This window comes from Pezoporus wallicus, unplaced genomic scaffold (assembly GCF_028554395.1).
Source record: "Pezoporus wallicus isolate ANWC-B61680 ecotype Strahan unplaced genomic scaffold, APGP_CSIRO_Pwel_v1 contig_13399, whole genome shotgun sequence".
NCBI lineage: Eukaryota > Metazoa > Chordata > Aves > Psittaciformes > Psittacidae > Pezoporus > Pezoporus wallicus.
In genome coordinates this window covers 279,986-295,071 of record NW_026639844.1, presented here as the reverse complement: position 1 = coordinate 295,071, position 15,086 = coordinate 279,986, and the positions used below count along the sequence as shown (strand labels likewise).

The 15,086-nt window shown below is 59.6% G+C and overlaps 3 protein-coding genes across 3 annotated transcripts in view; 1 reads left to right on the top strand and 2 right to left on the bottom strand.

The window, feature by feature from the left end:
- Positions 1-458: 458 nt before the first annotated feature.
- On the bottom strand, positions 459-7,279 carry NSFL1C (NSFL1 cofactor). Its single transcript, XM_057416575.1, has 9 exons — positions 7,119-7,279; positions 6,327-6,424; positions 5,216-5,290; positions 3,639-3,804; positions 3,231-3,323; positions 2,571-2,680; positions 2,005-2,142; positions 1,402-1,566; positions 459-903 (listed from the first exon to the last, which is right to left on the bottom strand). The coding sequence occupies exons 1-9, from the start codon at positions 7,218-7,220 to the stop codon at positions 741-743; spliced, it is 1,110 nt and encodes a 369-aa protein (XP_057272558.1). The 5' UTR covers positions 7,221-7,279; the 3' UTR covers positions 459-740.
- Positions 7,280-7,528: 249 nt separating this feature from the next.
- Positions 7,529-9,890, bottom strand: LOC130603070 (signal-regulatory protein beta-1-like). The gene is made up of 6 exons (XM_057416548.1): positions 9,698-9,890; positions 9,326-9,484; positions 8,709-9,047; positions 8,236-8,550; positions 7,775-8,125; positions 7,529-7,688 (listed from the first exon to the last, which is right to left on the bottom strand). The coding sequence occupies exons 1-6, from the start codon at positions 9,888-9,890 to the stop codon at positions 7,585-7,587; spliced, it is 1,461 nt and encodes a 486-aa protein (XP_057272531.1). The 3' UTR covers positions 7,529-7,584.
- LOC130603069 (uncharacterized) overlaps positions 9,806-15,086 on the top strand; it is a 27,984-nt gene continuing 22,703 nt past the window's right edge. The window contains exons 1-6 of the mRNA XM_057416546.1: positions 9,806-10,001; positions 10,672-11,022; positions 11,129-11,327; positions 11,688-11,727; positions 11,961-12,085; positions 12,739-13,563. Coding sequence (XP_057272529.1) covers positions 9,932-10,001; positions 10,672-11,022; positions 11,129-11,327; positions 11,688-11,727; positions 11,961-12,085; positions 12,739-13,563 — 1,610 coding nt within the window. The 5' untranslated portion in view covers positions 9,806-9,931. The remainder of the gene's footprint in view (positions 10,002-10,671; positions 11,023-11,128; positions 11,328-11,687; positions 11,728-11,960; positions 12,086-12,738; positions 13,564-15,086) is intronic.

Below are 15,086 nucleotides of genomic sequence, written 5' to 3'. Positions count from 1 at the left end.
CCAGTAAGGCAGGCTCCATTTGCCTTTTAGTTTCAGTCACTTTGTGCTGATTCAGCTTTGTGCCTTCTTGGAAAGGAAAGGTCAGCAGCAGAGCTTCAGTGAATGCAGTACAGCAAATTCAAGCGGCAGCCTGGGCTGCAGGAGGAAGGGCAGGAGGAGCAGGCACTGCACTTAACACCCCTGAGTCCTGCTGGGGGAAAGAAAGTCAGGACTTCCTCTCTGGAAAAGCCCAAGAAGTGTTAAACCTGGCACCCCACAGTGAGCAAAGGCTGTTTCCCAAAGCCTTCCCTCCACAACCATTATCAGATCACCCATTCTCATATAGTTTCTAGTTAAGGTGAGAAAATAGAGCACTTCACAGCAGTCCCTGGAGGAGAGGGAAGAACCAAAGGACTGTGATAAGCACCCAGCTGGGAACTCTGGACAGAAACTGCTCTTTGGGAGCTCCCTTTCCCTCGCCTTCCTCACCCCTCTCAAGGCAGTAACACATCCCACAAAGGTAACTCAACCCAGCTCTCCTGGAGAGCCTGTGGCACGAGAGGCTGCAGCTCCTTTCAAAATGGATTCATCTCATTTATTTATTTCCAAGTCCACTGATCATCATCACGAAAAAAAACAACCCAAAACCAACAACAAAAACCCCCATGGGAAATGCAACTAAAGAGAGAAATAAAGTCCAACCGAGAGCTAAGAACCCAGAGCTAGGAGGAGGTGTGAGCCTGCGCGGCACAGCGGGGTCCTTATGTCAACCGCTGGACGATGACAGCGTTGAGCAGGTTGGCTTCCTTCAGGGTCTGGTTCTCGTCAGTCAGCTCTTTGTTGGGGAAGGTGGTCATGAGGATGAAGCTGGTGGCAGCCATCGCTGGCCGGGCATCTACTATGAAGAGCCGGATGTCCCGGATCCTGTCCAAAGGGATCAGACACATGAGGATGATCCTGTTATTGAGCATCCTAAAACCACGGCGACAGCCTGAATTCAGCTTCCCAGAGTAGGCAACCCCGCAGCTGCTGCATCTGGCTTTCAGCTAACAACAGAGGCCACAGCCAGTAAAGAACTGGGAGAATAATGGAACAAGTTCAGTTATCTGACAGTTTGTAAAGCCCTTAGAAGAGATTCAGGCTTTTTAAGTGACATTAAGGAAAGTGCCTCTGATGCTTCCAGGTGCAGTATCCCTGGCTATAATCCCTCATGATTCAGAAAGCAAATCCAATCCTTCCAACAGTTAACAACCGCCTTAAAACCCCACAATGATTTTACTCCTCTTCACCTATACAGAAGGATCCCCAGAGCTCTCTGCAGCAGGCTGGCCAGGAGTTTAACCTCAGCTCTCTCTGTGCACAGCCTGCAGTGCCATCCCGGCCTTCCCAGTCAGTCACCTGTGATTCACACTGTGGCTGTACCTGTGGTTGTGGTTGAACTTCTGCACCAGGCGCCCGCCGTCAGCGAGCCGGATCTGGATGTTGGTGACAGGCTCTGACTCGTCAATCACGATGGCAGAGCTGGCTTTGGCTTCATTGGCTGCCTGCTGGGCTGGAGAGCTGGTGCCCATCACCTGGGGTGCACTGCTGAGGGCAGGGAGACACAAGGTGAGCTGGTAAAACTCAAATGAGACACTGGGCCCACTGCCAGAGGCACCAACACAACTGGAGATGAGGATGCAGGAGTCGGCTACTGAGCAGGAACTTGTCTTAGAACACCCCCTATATTCCTTTGGAGCACACATCATGGGTCTTCACACCCCCACAGGAAACATGGGCAGTGTAACTTGGAGACACTGCTCCTGTGCACCATCCCACAATGGTTCCAAACTAGGGATTCACCTCCTGGCCTGGAAAGGATGAGCCACCTCACAGGACACACGAGTAAACCTCATTTCCTCCCTGTGAGGAACACCTCCCACACCACAGGCACTGACAGATGAATCAACCCAACACAACTCTGGCGTGACACTTCTGCATCACGCACAAAGCAAGCTGTTTGCTGGGGAGCTGCTGCCTTCTCACCTGCCCAGCTTCTGTCCTTCTCCAGTGAAAGCTTTGAAGACACTTTTGGGTTTCACATACTCCTCGTCGCGGTGATCCTCCATGTCCAGGTTCACTTGTCCACCCCGCGCCAGCCTGCGCAGCTCGGCCGGGACCTCCCTGCAAAGAGACTGTCCTGAGGCTGCTGGCTCCAGAAGCCAGTTGGGAAGGCACAAAGGGAAAGTGCCAGCCACAGACCTCTGGGATTCTGGGAGCTGCAGTGAGCCTGTGCTTAACTAACAGGGCAGATGCACACCTCCCACTACCAGACACGGGATAAAGGTCACCTTTCCCTAGCCCTCACCTGGACTGACAAAATGCATCAGGGATTCCCAGCCCAAATACTAACATTTGTTCACTTCAAGCTCTCCAGGCCCCACCCAAACCAAAGCCTCTTCCCATTTATCCAAAGTGTTCAAGTCTCCCCTTCCACAGCTCCCATATTAATCCAGCTCAGGTGAAACGTACCACTGGTTCAGCATCCTGGATTCCACAAGCACTTCTGCTGCAGAAAACAGCTATTCCTTCCCTCCCTTCTCCCTACATACCCTCTGCGGATATCATCAAGAAACTGGGCATTGGACGGATCCTGGTAGCTCCTCAGTTCTCCGCTATCCAGACTGAATCCACTCTTCCAGAGCTTCAGCACAACGTGGACCTGCAGCAGCCCCACACAACAGTCAGCCTCACCGAGGCAGCTTGGTAAGAATGATAAGCAGATGCAAAATGAAGTGCTCCAGACTGGCAGAGGCATTTCAAGGTGCAGAAAACATTCCAGCCAGGTTCCTCTGGCTTGGAAAACCCCAAAGCCCTGGCTATGTAACAGTCAGGCAGCAGTTCCTAGGAGGTGGCACTGCAGATGCTGTCATAAATGAGGTTGGAAAGCCAAGAGTGTGCCAGGAGAGGAGCCAAAATCAAGCTCTCACCACAGCCTAGGTGGGTATTTGGTCACAAACCAAGCACAGGAGAATCCTGCACTGGTGCTGTTAGCTCCAAATCTCTTCATGGTTATGAAGAGTTAATCACCCAGCGCTCTAATAAGCATCTACCATCTTCTAATCAGAAATCCCACCAGAAGCAGGATCTACCATTCTTCTGTCCTCCTGGATTTCTACAGGGCTTTGTAACTCTCAGGCTCTCAAGCTGTGCAGCTATAGTAGAGAGATCCCTCAGCTGACATTTACACCACCAAACTGATTGATACTCACATCCTGAGCAGAGTTGTGTCTCCTCTCTCCTGCCACATAGGCAGACTCCTCCTCTGGGGTAGCACCAAGGCGATACCCTCCCCCTGCAAAAGGCTGCAAGAGAGAGGCAGCAGAGAGGTTATAGAACAGCACAAACCAAGACACAAACCCAGGACAGCTTTGCTTCTCTTTCCCTAACACTGCTGTGGCTGAATGGGGGCTATGGGGCATCAAGAACATCTCTTGTCCTGCAGGCACAGTGACCAGCTTGAGCAACTTAATGAATACACCACAAGAAAGTGCCTTTCCTTGCCACTGTGATACACGAGTTGGAGCTGCACTAAAGGAACCCAAACTTTGCTGTCCCTTAAAGACAATTCCAGGACTCCACAGGAGCTGAAACAGGGAACAGAAGGACGAACTCCTCACTTTAGGCTTGCTGGTCTCGCCGCCGCTCTTGGCCGTCCGGTCAACCGCCACCGCGCCGTGTTCCTTTGCTCCTTTGAACAGATCCTCCACCAGCTCATTGGGGCTCTTCTTCCTCGGGGGACCAACGATCTGCTGCCCACTCCTCTCTGAGCCACCAGCATAAAACCTGGCAGACAGCACAGGGGGAAACGTGCTCACCTTGGGGTCCTGGGCAAGACGGCGCTGCTGCTTCTGCAGGAGATGTGTGTCACAGCACCCAGTCTTCTACCAGCATTCACTTGTTTGGTTTTCACAGCTTAATGGAACAGCTTGGATCTACAAATATTAGCTATTACCAGTGTGCCTCTACTGGGGCCACTCGCAAGTACTCACTGTACTAGAGATTGTCCTCTTCATAGAGCCACAGAATTAATGGTTTGGGTTGGAAGGCACCTTAAGGCTCATCCAGTTCCAACCTGGCCTTGAACACTGCCAGGGATGGGGCAGCCACAGCTTCTCTGGGCACCCTGTGCCAGCGCCTCAGCACCCTCACAGGGAAGAGCTTCTGCCTAAGAGCTCAGCTCAGTCTCCCCTCTGGCAGGTTCAAGCCATTCCCCTTGGCCTGTCCCTACATCCCTTGTCCCAGGCCCCTCTCCAGGTTTCCTGCAGCGCCTTTAGGCACTGGAGCTGCTCTAAGGTCTCTCCTTAAGGAGCCTTCTCTTCTCCAGGCTGACCCAGCCCAGCTCTCTCAGCTTGGCTCCAGAGCAGAGCTGCTCCAGCCCTCGCAGCAGCTCCTTATGTCAGTTACTGTAACATTATCCTTGCTCAACAGCAATAAATCGATAACTCTCTCAGACCCAGCAAGAGCAGCAGCCCAGACTGACAAGGCTCAGTTTCAAATGCCAGCACCAGCTTTACTTCCAAGCCCAACAAGACTTCCAGCAACTCCGACCTGTCAGATGGAAGAAGGTGGGCAGTGTGAGGGAAGGCACACACACATTCATGCCACACTGACAGATTCCCCACACACAGAACGGATCTGAACTGGAAGCACTGAATGCAGTCAGTGAAGTGCAATTAAGCACTTCTGGAAGACTGGGTTTATTAGCTTCCAGATGGCTTGTAACACAGAGCAAGCCCACATCTGTTTGCAGAGACCACGCAGTCTACTGAGGGCTGAGCCACTTTAAGACAGATCACAGCTCCATTCCACTTCCATTGCCTGTTAACCCTGAGGGTATCCAGCTACTTAGAGCTGAGACAGTAACCAGCTTCCCCAGCAGTACACCACGCTCCCACTGGAAAGGGGACCACGTTTTTCTACTCTGAACTTAGGGCTTCCACCTTCTGCCTTAAGCCCCACTCTCACCAGCAGAGCTCAGCAGTGAAATGTGGTGCTCCCACAGCCACACTGAGCACATGCTTGGGGCCAGGCTCTGCACGGACCAAACCTGCCCTGTCAAACCTCAGGTTTTTCACTACAGGAGTTTCATATCGACTCCAGCTGCCTTCTTACAAAGTCCTGGACAGAAGAAACAAGTCATCACAGCAGGGCAGGGATGAGCACACAGGTTTTGAGTCTCCCACCGAGAACTTACCTCTGCCCCTCCTCCTCTTCATCATCATCCTCCTGTGCATGAACAAGGTCTCGAAACGACGTTACTCTGTGGTCACTGCAAGAGGCAGGCAGAGAAGCGCATCACCCTCATGACACAGCAAAACCATACAAGCAGAACCTCTGGGTTGATGCTGTTCTGCTTGAGGCTGTGATTCATTACTCGATGAAATGACAGGTCGGTGCTGCCCTGTGTGGAACCACGTGGGGACCTGAGCTCCTGGACCTGCCAATGACACCAACAGCAATCAAGAGGAGGTGGGTGCACTGGAGGGGGGCTGCACCAGCAGAAGATGGGAGTCCTCAGTCTGTTCACATACTGCATTTTGCCACCTCTTCCAACCTGCACAGGGCCCTTCTCCAGCCCCCACATCCTTCCCTTCTGGTTGTTTCTGCTGAGGCCATTATCCGTGATCCAAACTGACGCAGAGCTCCCCTGCAACAGGGGCTTTGTTCACCAGAGCCTGAACCAAGAGCACCTCTTCTTCACAACAGAGTCAGTAACTCCTCCTTTGTCAACCCAGGCAGTGTTTCCCTGCTGCTCAGGGACTTGGCAAAGCAAAACTAACTTCTTCTTGTAAAATGGATCAGGTGTCACCCAACATTAGAACTTTCCTGTGGAGGCACAACCTGCTCGAATGAAAGTGTCACCAACCGACTGCCTTTGACCTCGAGACAAATCAAGTGTTACCTGAGCAATGAGGCAAGCTGAGGAGCTGATCTTTGGATTAGTTGTGCAATAACCTCTGTGCTTGCATTTATAAATACTGGGGTTTTCACAATGCCCAGGGAGCCATGAGGTGAAGCAGGTCTAACCACGGAGCTGTTTTTCCTGAAGACTAACACACATCAGGGCTTCAGATACAGCTGAGGCTTTATGTGAATCCCAGACTTGTCTGTGTTGAAAGGAGCTTAAAGCTCCTCCAGCTCCAACCCCTGCCACGGGCAGGGACACCTTCCACTGGAGCAGGGTGCTCCAAGCCCCTGTATCCAACCTGGCCACCATCCACCAGTACAGCTCACTCACCACCGCAGGATGAGCCAGCTCTCACTGTCACACAATGAAGAGCTCAGCGCTGGAGCTCCCTCCTCACCTGGCTGAAGAGCCTCTGGATATGGAGCTGGCTGTTGGCTGGGGAAGGGTCAGGATGTCCTCATCCCCCCCGTCCTCATAGAAACTGGCGAGTGCAATCTGGAAAGGAACACACAGGTGGGAGCAGCCATGCCCCAACAGCAGCAAAGCCTCACACAAACACCACAGCTGCAGTCCCTGTCCCTCTGGACCTCCTAAGGTGCATCACAGCGAAGATGCTCCATGTCATCCCCCGCTTTGGGGGCCTCGCAGAGGAGCCCTTGCCAGCTCCTAACACTCAGCTTTGCTGCAGGACGGCACTCGCTGGTACAGGTAGGTCAGAGCAACCTCGCTCCTTCGGGGCTGTTTCCACAGGGCTCAGGCTAAAAGCACTGCTCCGCAACAGCTGCTCCTGCCACAGCCACGAGCGGGCTCCGACTTTAACCCAGCCGGACGGCTCGGGCGGAGCGCAGGCAGGAGCAGGCCAGCCCGGTTCTGTTTGCCCCCGGCCCTGAGGGGAGCTGGCACTGCCGCTACCCGGGCAAACCCACCCCGGGCTCCTCACCCCGCGCTACCCAGCAGCGACGTTCGAAGTAAGCAGCGAACCAGGCCGGGCTTCGGCCCCAACCGGCACCGCCTGAGCACGACCCTCGCAGCCCTGCGGCCGCAAGGGGAACCTTGAGCCCGGGGCCTGGAGCGGGGCCCCGAGCGCCGGCCCAGCGCTGCTCCCCCCCCCCCACCACCGCCGCCGCCGCCGCCGCCGCCACGGCCCCGGGCCGCGCCGCTCGCTCCCGGCTCGGGGGCTCGGCGCTACCTGCAGGTCCCAGCCGGCGGACTCGAGGAAGAACCGCGCCCGCCCCTCCTCGACCCCGGTCACAGCCACGAACTCCCTCAACGCCTCCTCCCTGTCCGCCATCTTGCCGCGGTGCAGCGCCCAAACACCGCCGGCAGCCGCGCAGACACCGCCCGGCCCCGCCGTGTGCGCCGCTAAAGCCGGCCCGGGGAGGAAACGGCACCGCGACCACAGCGGCCCCTGGCGGCGCGGGGGTGCGATGCGCCGAGCACCGGGGAGGGCAGCGCCGAGCACCGGGGAGGGCAGAGCCGAGCACCGGGGAGGGCAGAGCCGAGCAGCCCGGGACAGCCTGTACATCCCAGCCCCTTTATTTCCAGGTACGGACTGACGGCAGCCGAGCGCCAGGACCCGCTCCCGGCACCGAGACCCGAGGATCAAGGGGCTGACATGGAGCGGGATGGGGCAAGCAGCCCCCGGGTGTCCCTCTTCACGCCCTCCCGTGCCGGAAGAAGAAGAAGAGGAGGCCGCCGAGCAGCCCTTTCTCCAGCAGGATGCCAAGCCACAAGCCGGGGCTGGACAGGAGGCTCATATCTGCATTAGGGACAAGGGATGTGAGCAGCAGGGCCCCGAAGACGGGCACCCCACAGCCCCCGCCGGGACCTTCAGCTCTCACGCACCGTTATCAGTCTGGGACCGGTCGCTCAGCCCGCCCTTGGCCGGGGCGGCGATCCGCAGGGTGCTCGTCCCGCTGACGGGGCCCTGGGCGTCGTGCACCACGCGGCAGGTGAACACGGACCCGTTCTTCTCCTCCGTCGCTTGCACCTCCACCAGGCTGCGCAGCTCGAACAAGCCCCGCGGGGTCTCCGCCGGCGGGGGGGGGCTCTCCGCGCTCATCTCCGTCCCGTTCTCCAGCCAGGCGACGGCCACGTCTCCCGGGTAAAACCCCTTCACGAGGCACGTCAAGTTCACCGTCTTGTTCACCTCCACGGGGCTCGGCGGCTCAGCCACCACCTGCACGCTGGGGGGCACTGGGGAGAGAGGCAGCGCCTGGTGCGGGCCATCCTCGGCCCCGCTGCCCGCAGCGCGCCCCGTGCCCCCCGGCAGCCGCACAGCGCAGCGCGGCCCCCCCAGCCCTCACCTCGCAGGGCTCGGCTGAGCTGGAAGCTGCTCCGCAGCGGGGCCGGCAGCGTGCGGTGATGAACCTCGCACTGCAGCTGCGAGCGGACGTCGCCCTCCTGCAGCGTCACCGACACGGTGCTGGACGCGTCGTAGGAGGATTTCGTCCGCCCGGGGGTGACCTGGGGCTGCTGAGCCGAGATCTGGGCCCCGTCCTTCAGCCACTTCACAGCGATTTCTCTGGGGAAGAACCCTCCGGCCGTGCACGTGAAAGGCACCGATTGCCCCGGCCCTGCTCTGTTCCATGGCCCGGACACGACCGGCCTGCTGGGTTTGGCTGCGGGAGAACAGAAGCAACGGGGCCGTCAGACCGGGCTCTGCCAGCCCTGCCCGGCCCCGGGGCTCCCATGGGGACATGGGTATGGCCAGGGGTGACCCACGGGACCTGCTCCTGGGGCAGCACCGAGCCCCTTCTGCTCTGGGAGCCCCACTCACCGTACACGGACACCTCAGTGCCCTCTCCACGCTTAAACACCGAAACACCATGCACAGACTTCTGGTACTTCACGCAGTAATAGGTGCCGGCATCCTCGAGGCGAACGTCCCTGATGAGGATGGTGAAGTCTGTGCTGGACCCAGCTGCTGCCCTCGTCACACGGGGGAACTCATAAAAGGTCTCATTCTCACTGCCCCAGCCCTTCAGCCACTTCACAGGACCAACGGGACCATCTCCAGATATGGTGCAGGTCAGGGTGAGCGTCTCCCCCGCTGTCACTGACACATTGCCCTGGGGCTGATGTAGCTTGAAGTCCAGAAACTCCTGGGCACCGGTACCTGGGGGGAACATCAGACCACATCACATCTGGCACCGCACACCCGACCAGGTTCCCTTCCGCACCCCTGGGCCAGGCTGAGCACACGGCTCCGGGCAGTGGGGACCAGGGTAGCAGGGAGCCCAGGGCAGTGATTGCAGGTACAGAAGCATCAGACACCTCTGTGCTCCCAGCCAGGCAGAGCTGTGCCAATGAACCCCCGTGGTGCTCAGAGCAGCTCGGACACGAGCTGCCGGCACAGCCGCTGCCTCCCATCACTGCTTCTAGAGCCGCACTCACCCGGGGATCTGTGGAGCAGGAGCAATGTCAGGCAGGCGAGAGGCAGCGTCCGCATTTCTGGCGCCGTGGTGCTTCCCATGTCCAGCTCCCGACGGCCCCGCACGGCTCGGCCTGGCCCGGCCCGGCCCGGCTCGGCTCGGCTCGGCGCTGGGCTTCCTCCTGGCAAAGAGGAAGGAAGGGACCCGCCTCTGTCCGAGTTCCCCCAGGGAGCCCTTGCCCAAGCCGCCGCCGTTCACCGCGGTGTTGACACCACCTCGTGTCACCAGCCTTGTCCTCGCCCGCGGTGCCGGTCGCGCTGTCCCCACCGACGTGTGCCACTGCCACGGCACGGGGCAGGCAGCGACAGGGGCCCCCTCTATCGCGCTGCCCCACGCGTGGCCAGCCCGGGACGTCGAGAGGACGCCCAGAGCTCGCCCTTAGGACCGGGGCCCGGCCTGGGGTCTCCGGCGGGCTCCCGGTGCCCGCTGCCCGGCGCAGCCCGCCGCGGCTGTCCGGTGAGGATGAAGCCCGTCGGGGGTCCCCGCCCACCCCGGGGCCGGCACAGCTCGCGGCCGCTCGCTTCCATTTCCTGTGCCGCTTTTCCTCCTCTTCCCGCAGCTGGTGCCCATGGCCGGCCCTGCCGCCGCCGCTCCGCTCCCTCCCGGGCAGCGCGGCCCCTCTCCGCAGGAGCCCTCGGGTGAGTCCGGAGCGGGGCTGCGGTTCCCCCCTCCCGCCCCCCAGCTGCCCCGTTCCTGCTGCCCGGGGGTCTGCGGGGAGCGGGGTTCCCTCTCTGAATGCCTTTGGGGCTACTGGGTTAAGGCTGGACGGGCAGCGCGGAGCCCCGCTGAGCCGGTGCTGGATGTAGTGAGGGGCTTTGACAGGAGGGTTTGGGGGTCGGGAGGCGTTCGGGGACAGGAGTTTGGGGGCAGAAAGAGCCTCGGGGCTGTGCTGGGCTCCAGGGCTGCACCTCCCTGCTCAGAGCCGGCTCCCGGCCGGCCGCGCACAGCCCCTGGTTGCGAAACCAGCTCCTCGCAGAGCCCCGGGGGTCCTGGTCCGTGGCACGCAGCGCTGGGGCGTTAAGGTTTAACAGCGCTCGAGAGCGTTTCCTGCCAGGAATTCCCCTTGGCTCCCTCTGCACCTCTCTGGACTCCAAGCAAGCACAGCAGCTCTGTTAACAGCACGACAGGGGATGCGTATTTGCCCGTTCTTGTTCATTTTGAACGTGGTTTCTGCCACTCCCGGCGCCTGCGGCTTCCTTCTCTCTGCCAAACCCTGGGATTGTTCTCAGCTTACTTGCTGCAAACTCGGCGCAGTCTGGGGCTGCTCTGGGCTGAGAGGAGCCCCAAACCCTCCTGTCCTGTGCCCAGGTGCGGGTGCCCAGAAGGGTCAGAGCTTTCAGCTGCATCAGCCCCAGGTGAAGCTGTGGGTGACAGCCGGGGAGACGCTCACCCTGACCTGCACCGCATCTGGAGATGGTCCCACTGGTCCTGTGAAGTGGCTGAAGGGCTGGGGCAGTGAGAATGAGACCATTTACGACCAGACGGCCACGTCCCCCCGTGTGACGAGGGCAGCAGCTGGGTCCAACACAGACTTCACCATCCACATCAAGGATGTTCGCCTCGAGGATGCCGGCACCTATTACTGTGTGAAGTACAACAAGTCTGTGCATGGTGTTTTGGTGTTTCAGCATGGAAAGGGCACCGAGGTGTCCCTGAATGGTGAGTGGGGCTCCCAGTGGGATGCTGCTCCCCAGGACCCCGTCCCACAGCCTCCACCCTGCCCGCTGCCTCGCGCCCACCACCCTCTCTTGTTGTACCTCCGCAGAGGCAGCCCTGGCTCCCAGCATGGTGGCTGTAGCTGCAGTGCTGTGCTTCCTACTCCTCGGCTTCTTCATCGCCCTTTGCATGTACCGGAGGAAGTTCAGAGACGAGGCAGAGAGCCAGGACCGGGCCGGGGCAGTGGCTGGAGGCAGCTTCTTGCCCATCCCTCTGCGGTGCTGTGCAGGGACCCCCAGCTCCCCCAGGTTTGTACTCATCATTCTGCACCCTGCGAACTGCCTTATCCACCTCCCTTATCCTGCCTTCCTCTCCCACTGGAGCAGCGGTTTTCCACAGAAAAGCCCCTTTACTCACAGGCACATCGCTGCACTGTGTTGCCTCTCCCTATGTTTCATGGGTGGGTGCTCCCTGCAGCCCCTCGCTGCAGTGTCTGAGCCCAGCCCAGGCCCACAGACAGCACCCTGGCCCTCTCTGCCTTTGGTGTGGGCATCGTGTGGCCACATGCTGCAGACCCCAGCTAAAGCTGGGGAAGGGAACTGAGGAAGGCTGGGTGTGAAGGGGCCACGGCTGCCTTTAGCACTAACAGCAATCCTTCCCCCTCACAGCCAAGCCTTGGACCCAGAGACCTCCCATCTGCCCAGCCAGGTAAGAGCGCGCTGTGAGTGTAGGGAAGAGCATCCCACGGTGATGCTCTGGCTTGTGGGGATTCCACCAGGCTCTGGGGCCAGGGTGGGCAACGGGTGAGCAGCAGCCACCACCATGGCACGATGCCATCCGTGCAGCCACAGTGCCACCATCCCGGCTTGCACCTGCCCTTAGGGTTACTTGTGGAAGCTTTCCCTTGGGACAGCATTCCCCATGCGTGTGTCCTCCCGCAGCAAAGCAGCAAGGAGGACAATGACATCCACTACGCCGATCTCCAGGCCCTGCCCGCAGCCCCACAGCACAGCAGGAGCCCCGGCACAGCCCGCTCCGAGTACGCCAGCATCAGGGTGGCTGCCAAGTGATGTGTGGCACCACAGGCTGCAAAAAGCCCCTTCTGGGGGAGGAAGCTGGGATGTTTCTGCAGGGCTCAATAAAGGAGAAGTGGATCTGTTTGCGTGGCACATCCCGTCCAGGCTTGCACCCTGGGCTCGGAGCTGCCAAAGCTTCCCTAATTCATTCCCACCTCGGCGGCGGGGCCGGGTGAGGTTCAGGCTGGATCTGCCCTGCTGGGGCTCAGCAGCAGCTCTGCCAGGACCCAGCAGCCATCTCAAGCACAGGATCAGGCCATGAGGCTGAGCACCTCTGCCTTGTGCAGGCTGTTGGGTGCTGAGCCAGGAGGATTGTTCCCACCAGCAAGGGGCATCACTGGCACTTCCCCGGCTCAGCAGGTCCCTGATTTGTGTGACCTTCTCTCCACACTGAGCCCCTCCTCATTAAAGCCAGCAAACAGCCACAGCCACGGCCATCCAGTCCCGCTGTGTTCAGAGCAAACAGTGCTGGTCCTGTGAGGTCCGGGGACAAGGTGCCCCCCACAGCCCTGTGCCAGCTCGGGCTGGTTTTTGGGAACGCGGCTCATGGTGCTATGGTAGCTCTCTCTCCCACCCCTTCTCCCTGATCCATGCACATCCCCTGCTCCACCTCCAGCCAGTCCACGCACATCCCCTGCTGCAGGTACATCTGCTTTGCGCACATCTACACCATGCACATCCCCTGCTGCAGGTACATCTGCTTTGTGCACATCTGCACCATGCACATCCCCTGCTTCATGCACATCTGCTTTGTGCACATCTGCACCATGCACATCCCCTGCTCCATGCACATCTGCTTTGTGCACATCTGCACCATGCACATCCCCTGCTTCATGCACATCTGCTTTGTGCACATCTGCACCATGCACATCCCCTGCTCCATGCACATCTGCTTTGTGCACATCTGCACCATGCACATCCCCTGCTTCATGCACATCTGCACCATGCACATCCCCTGCTGCAGGTACATCCGCTTTGTGCACATCTGCACCATGCACATCCCCTGCTCCATACACATCTGCTTTGTGCACATCTGCACCATGCACATCCCCTGCTCCATGCACATCTGCTTTGTGCACAGCTACACCATGCACATCCCCTGCTGCAGGCACATCTGCTTTGCGCACATCACCATGCACATCCCCTGCACCCTGCACATCCCCTGCTTCATGCACATCTGCTTTGCGCACATCTGCTCCATGCACATCCCCTGCTCCATGCACATCTGCTTTGCGCACATCTGCACCATGCACATCCTCTGCTGCAGGCACATTCACTTTGTCCACATCTGTTTTGCGCACATCTGCTCCATGCACATCCCCTGCTCTGTGCCCATCTGTTCCATGCACATCTGCCTTGTGCCTATCTGCTCCATGCACATCTGCACCGTGCACATCCCCTGCTCCATGCACATCTGCTCAGTGCCCACCTCCGAGGGGAGCAGGCTGGTGGCCGTGTCTGGAGCACGGTGACCACAGGAAGCCCCAGGGTGCATGCACCATGCGGTCAGCACTGCACACCTGAGCGCACCCGGCGTCACACGCATGCCTGCACCCAGCCATGCATCGGGTGCTGCAGGGGAAGCACACTTTTCAAGCAGAGGAAGGCGCTGCGGTGGCTGCCGTACCCTTGAAAGCTGCTGCAGCTGCCGGTTTCCAGTTTGATTGGCTGCTCACTTTTGGCTTGTGTCACCAAAAGAGAAGTGAAACAAGACAGCATGAGCCCACAGCCTGCCTGTGCCCGGGGCAGCCGGCACAGACCTCGGGGTAGAGCTGCCATGGGGCCAGAGGAGCCGTGGTTGGGGTTTGTTTGCATGCCTGAATCAGTGTCCCCTGCTCTGGGGAACCTGACCTGGGACACATCCGGGAGGGGATCCTGCCCCTCTGCTGCGCTCTGGGGAGACCCCCCCTGCAGTCCTGATCCAGCGCTGGGGCAGCAGCACCAGAGGGACGTGGAGCTGTTGGAGCGAGGCCAGAGGAGGCCATGGAGATGCTGCGAGGGCTGGAGCAGCTCTGCTCTGGAGCCAGGCTGAGAGAGCTGGGCTGGGGCAGCCTGGAGAAGAGAAGGCTCCTGAAGGGGAGACCTGAGAGCAGCTCCAGTGCCTGAAGGGGCTGCAGGAAAGCTGGAGAGGGGCTTGGGACAAGGGATGTAGGGACAGGCCAAGGGGAATGGCTTTAACCTGCCAGAGGGGAGACTGAGATGAGCTCTCGGGCAGCTCTTCCCTGTGAGGGTGCTGAGGCGCTGGCACAGGGTGCCCAGAGAAGCTGTGGCTGCCCCATCCCTGGCAGTGTTCAAGGCCAGGTTGGACACAGGGGCTTGGAGCAAGCTGCTCCAGTGGAAGGGGTCCCTGCCCGTGGCAGGGGTTGGAGCTGGAGGAGCTTTAAGGTCCCTTCCACCCAACCCACTCTGGGATGCTGTGATTTATTCCCCAGGGGCAGTGAGGGGCCATGGGGAGGGGGGTATCGGGGTGAAGCCTTCCCCCAGCACCAGCTCCTGAGTGGAGCCAGGCAGTGACTCCCCTCCCGTCCCTGAGCAGGACCCGGGACTGCCCGGCCCCTGGAGGGGAGGATGCCCCAGCTCGCTGCGAGCTCCCCTCGGGATGGCGAGCGGGAGCATGTACAGCGTGTGGGTGAGCCCGAAAGCGGGGAGAGACCCCGCAGGCACGGGGGGGTGAAATTCACGGGGATCCGGGGCTTTGCAGGGTCAGGGCTGGGTCAGGAAGGGGGGAAATCCACTCTGGTACAAGCATATGCAAAGCAGAGCAGAGCACCGTGGAGCCCTCTGCACCTCGTAAAGGGCCCAGGTCTGCAGCTTAGTGCCCAGGGGAGGGATTTGGAGGTTATTATAGGAAAATCCTTTAAGCCACCAGCCCGGGGTGTGCGGCAGTGAAAGCACAAACAGGCGCCCGAGCACGGACACAAGGTAAGAACGTGTCGGGGTGCACCTCGCTTTAGGGGTGGGGGGGGTCCTCGTGGTGGGTTCCTGCTGCTG

Excerpts from the sequence above, each read along its gene's own strand:
- NSFL1C (XM_057416575.1), bottom strand. The coding sequence starts at position 7,220 with ATGGCGGACAGGGAGGAGGCGTTGAGGGAGTTCGTGGCTGTGACCGGG. Across the intron at positions 3,805-5,215 it reads GAAGAGGAGGAGGGGCAGAG|GTTTTATGCTGGTGGCTCAG; the intron begins GTAAGTTCTCGG and ends GCTGTCTGCCAG. Across the intron at positions 904-1,401 it reads AAGTTCAACCACAACCACAG|GATCCGGGACATCCGGCTCT; the intron begins GTACAGCCACAG and ends CCCTTTGGACAG.
- LOC130603070 (XM_057416548.1), bottom strand. The coding sequence starts at position 9,890 with ATGGAAGCGAGCGGCCGCGAGCTGTGCCGGCCCCGGGGTGGGCGGGGA. Across the intron at positions 9,485-9,697 it reads ACGTCCCGGGCTGGCCACGC|GAGGAAGCCCAGCGCCGAGC; the intron begins GTGGGGCAGCGC and ends CCTCTTTGCCAG. Across the intron at positions 9,048-9,325 it reads CCTGCTCCACAGATCCCCGG|GTACCGGTGCCCAGGAGTTT; the intron begins GTGAGTGCGGCT and ends TGTTCCCCCCAG.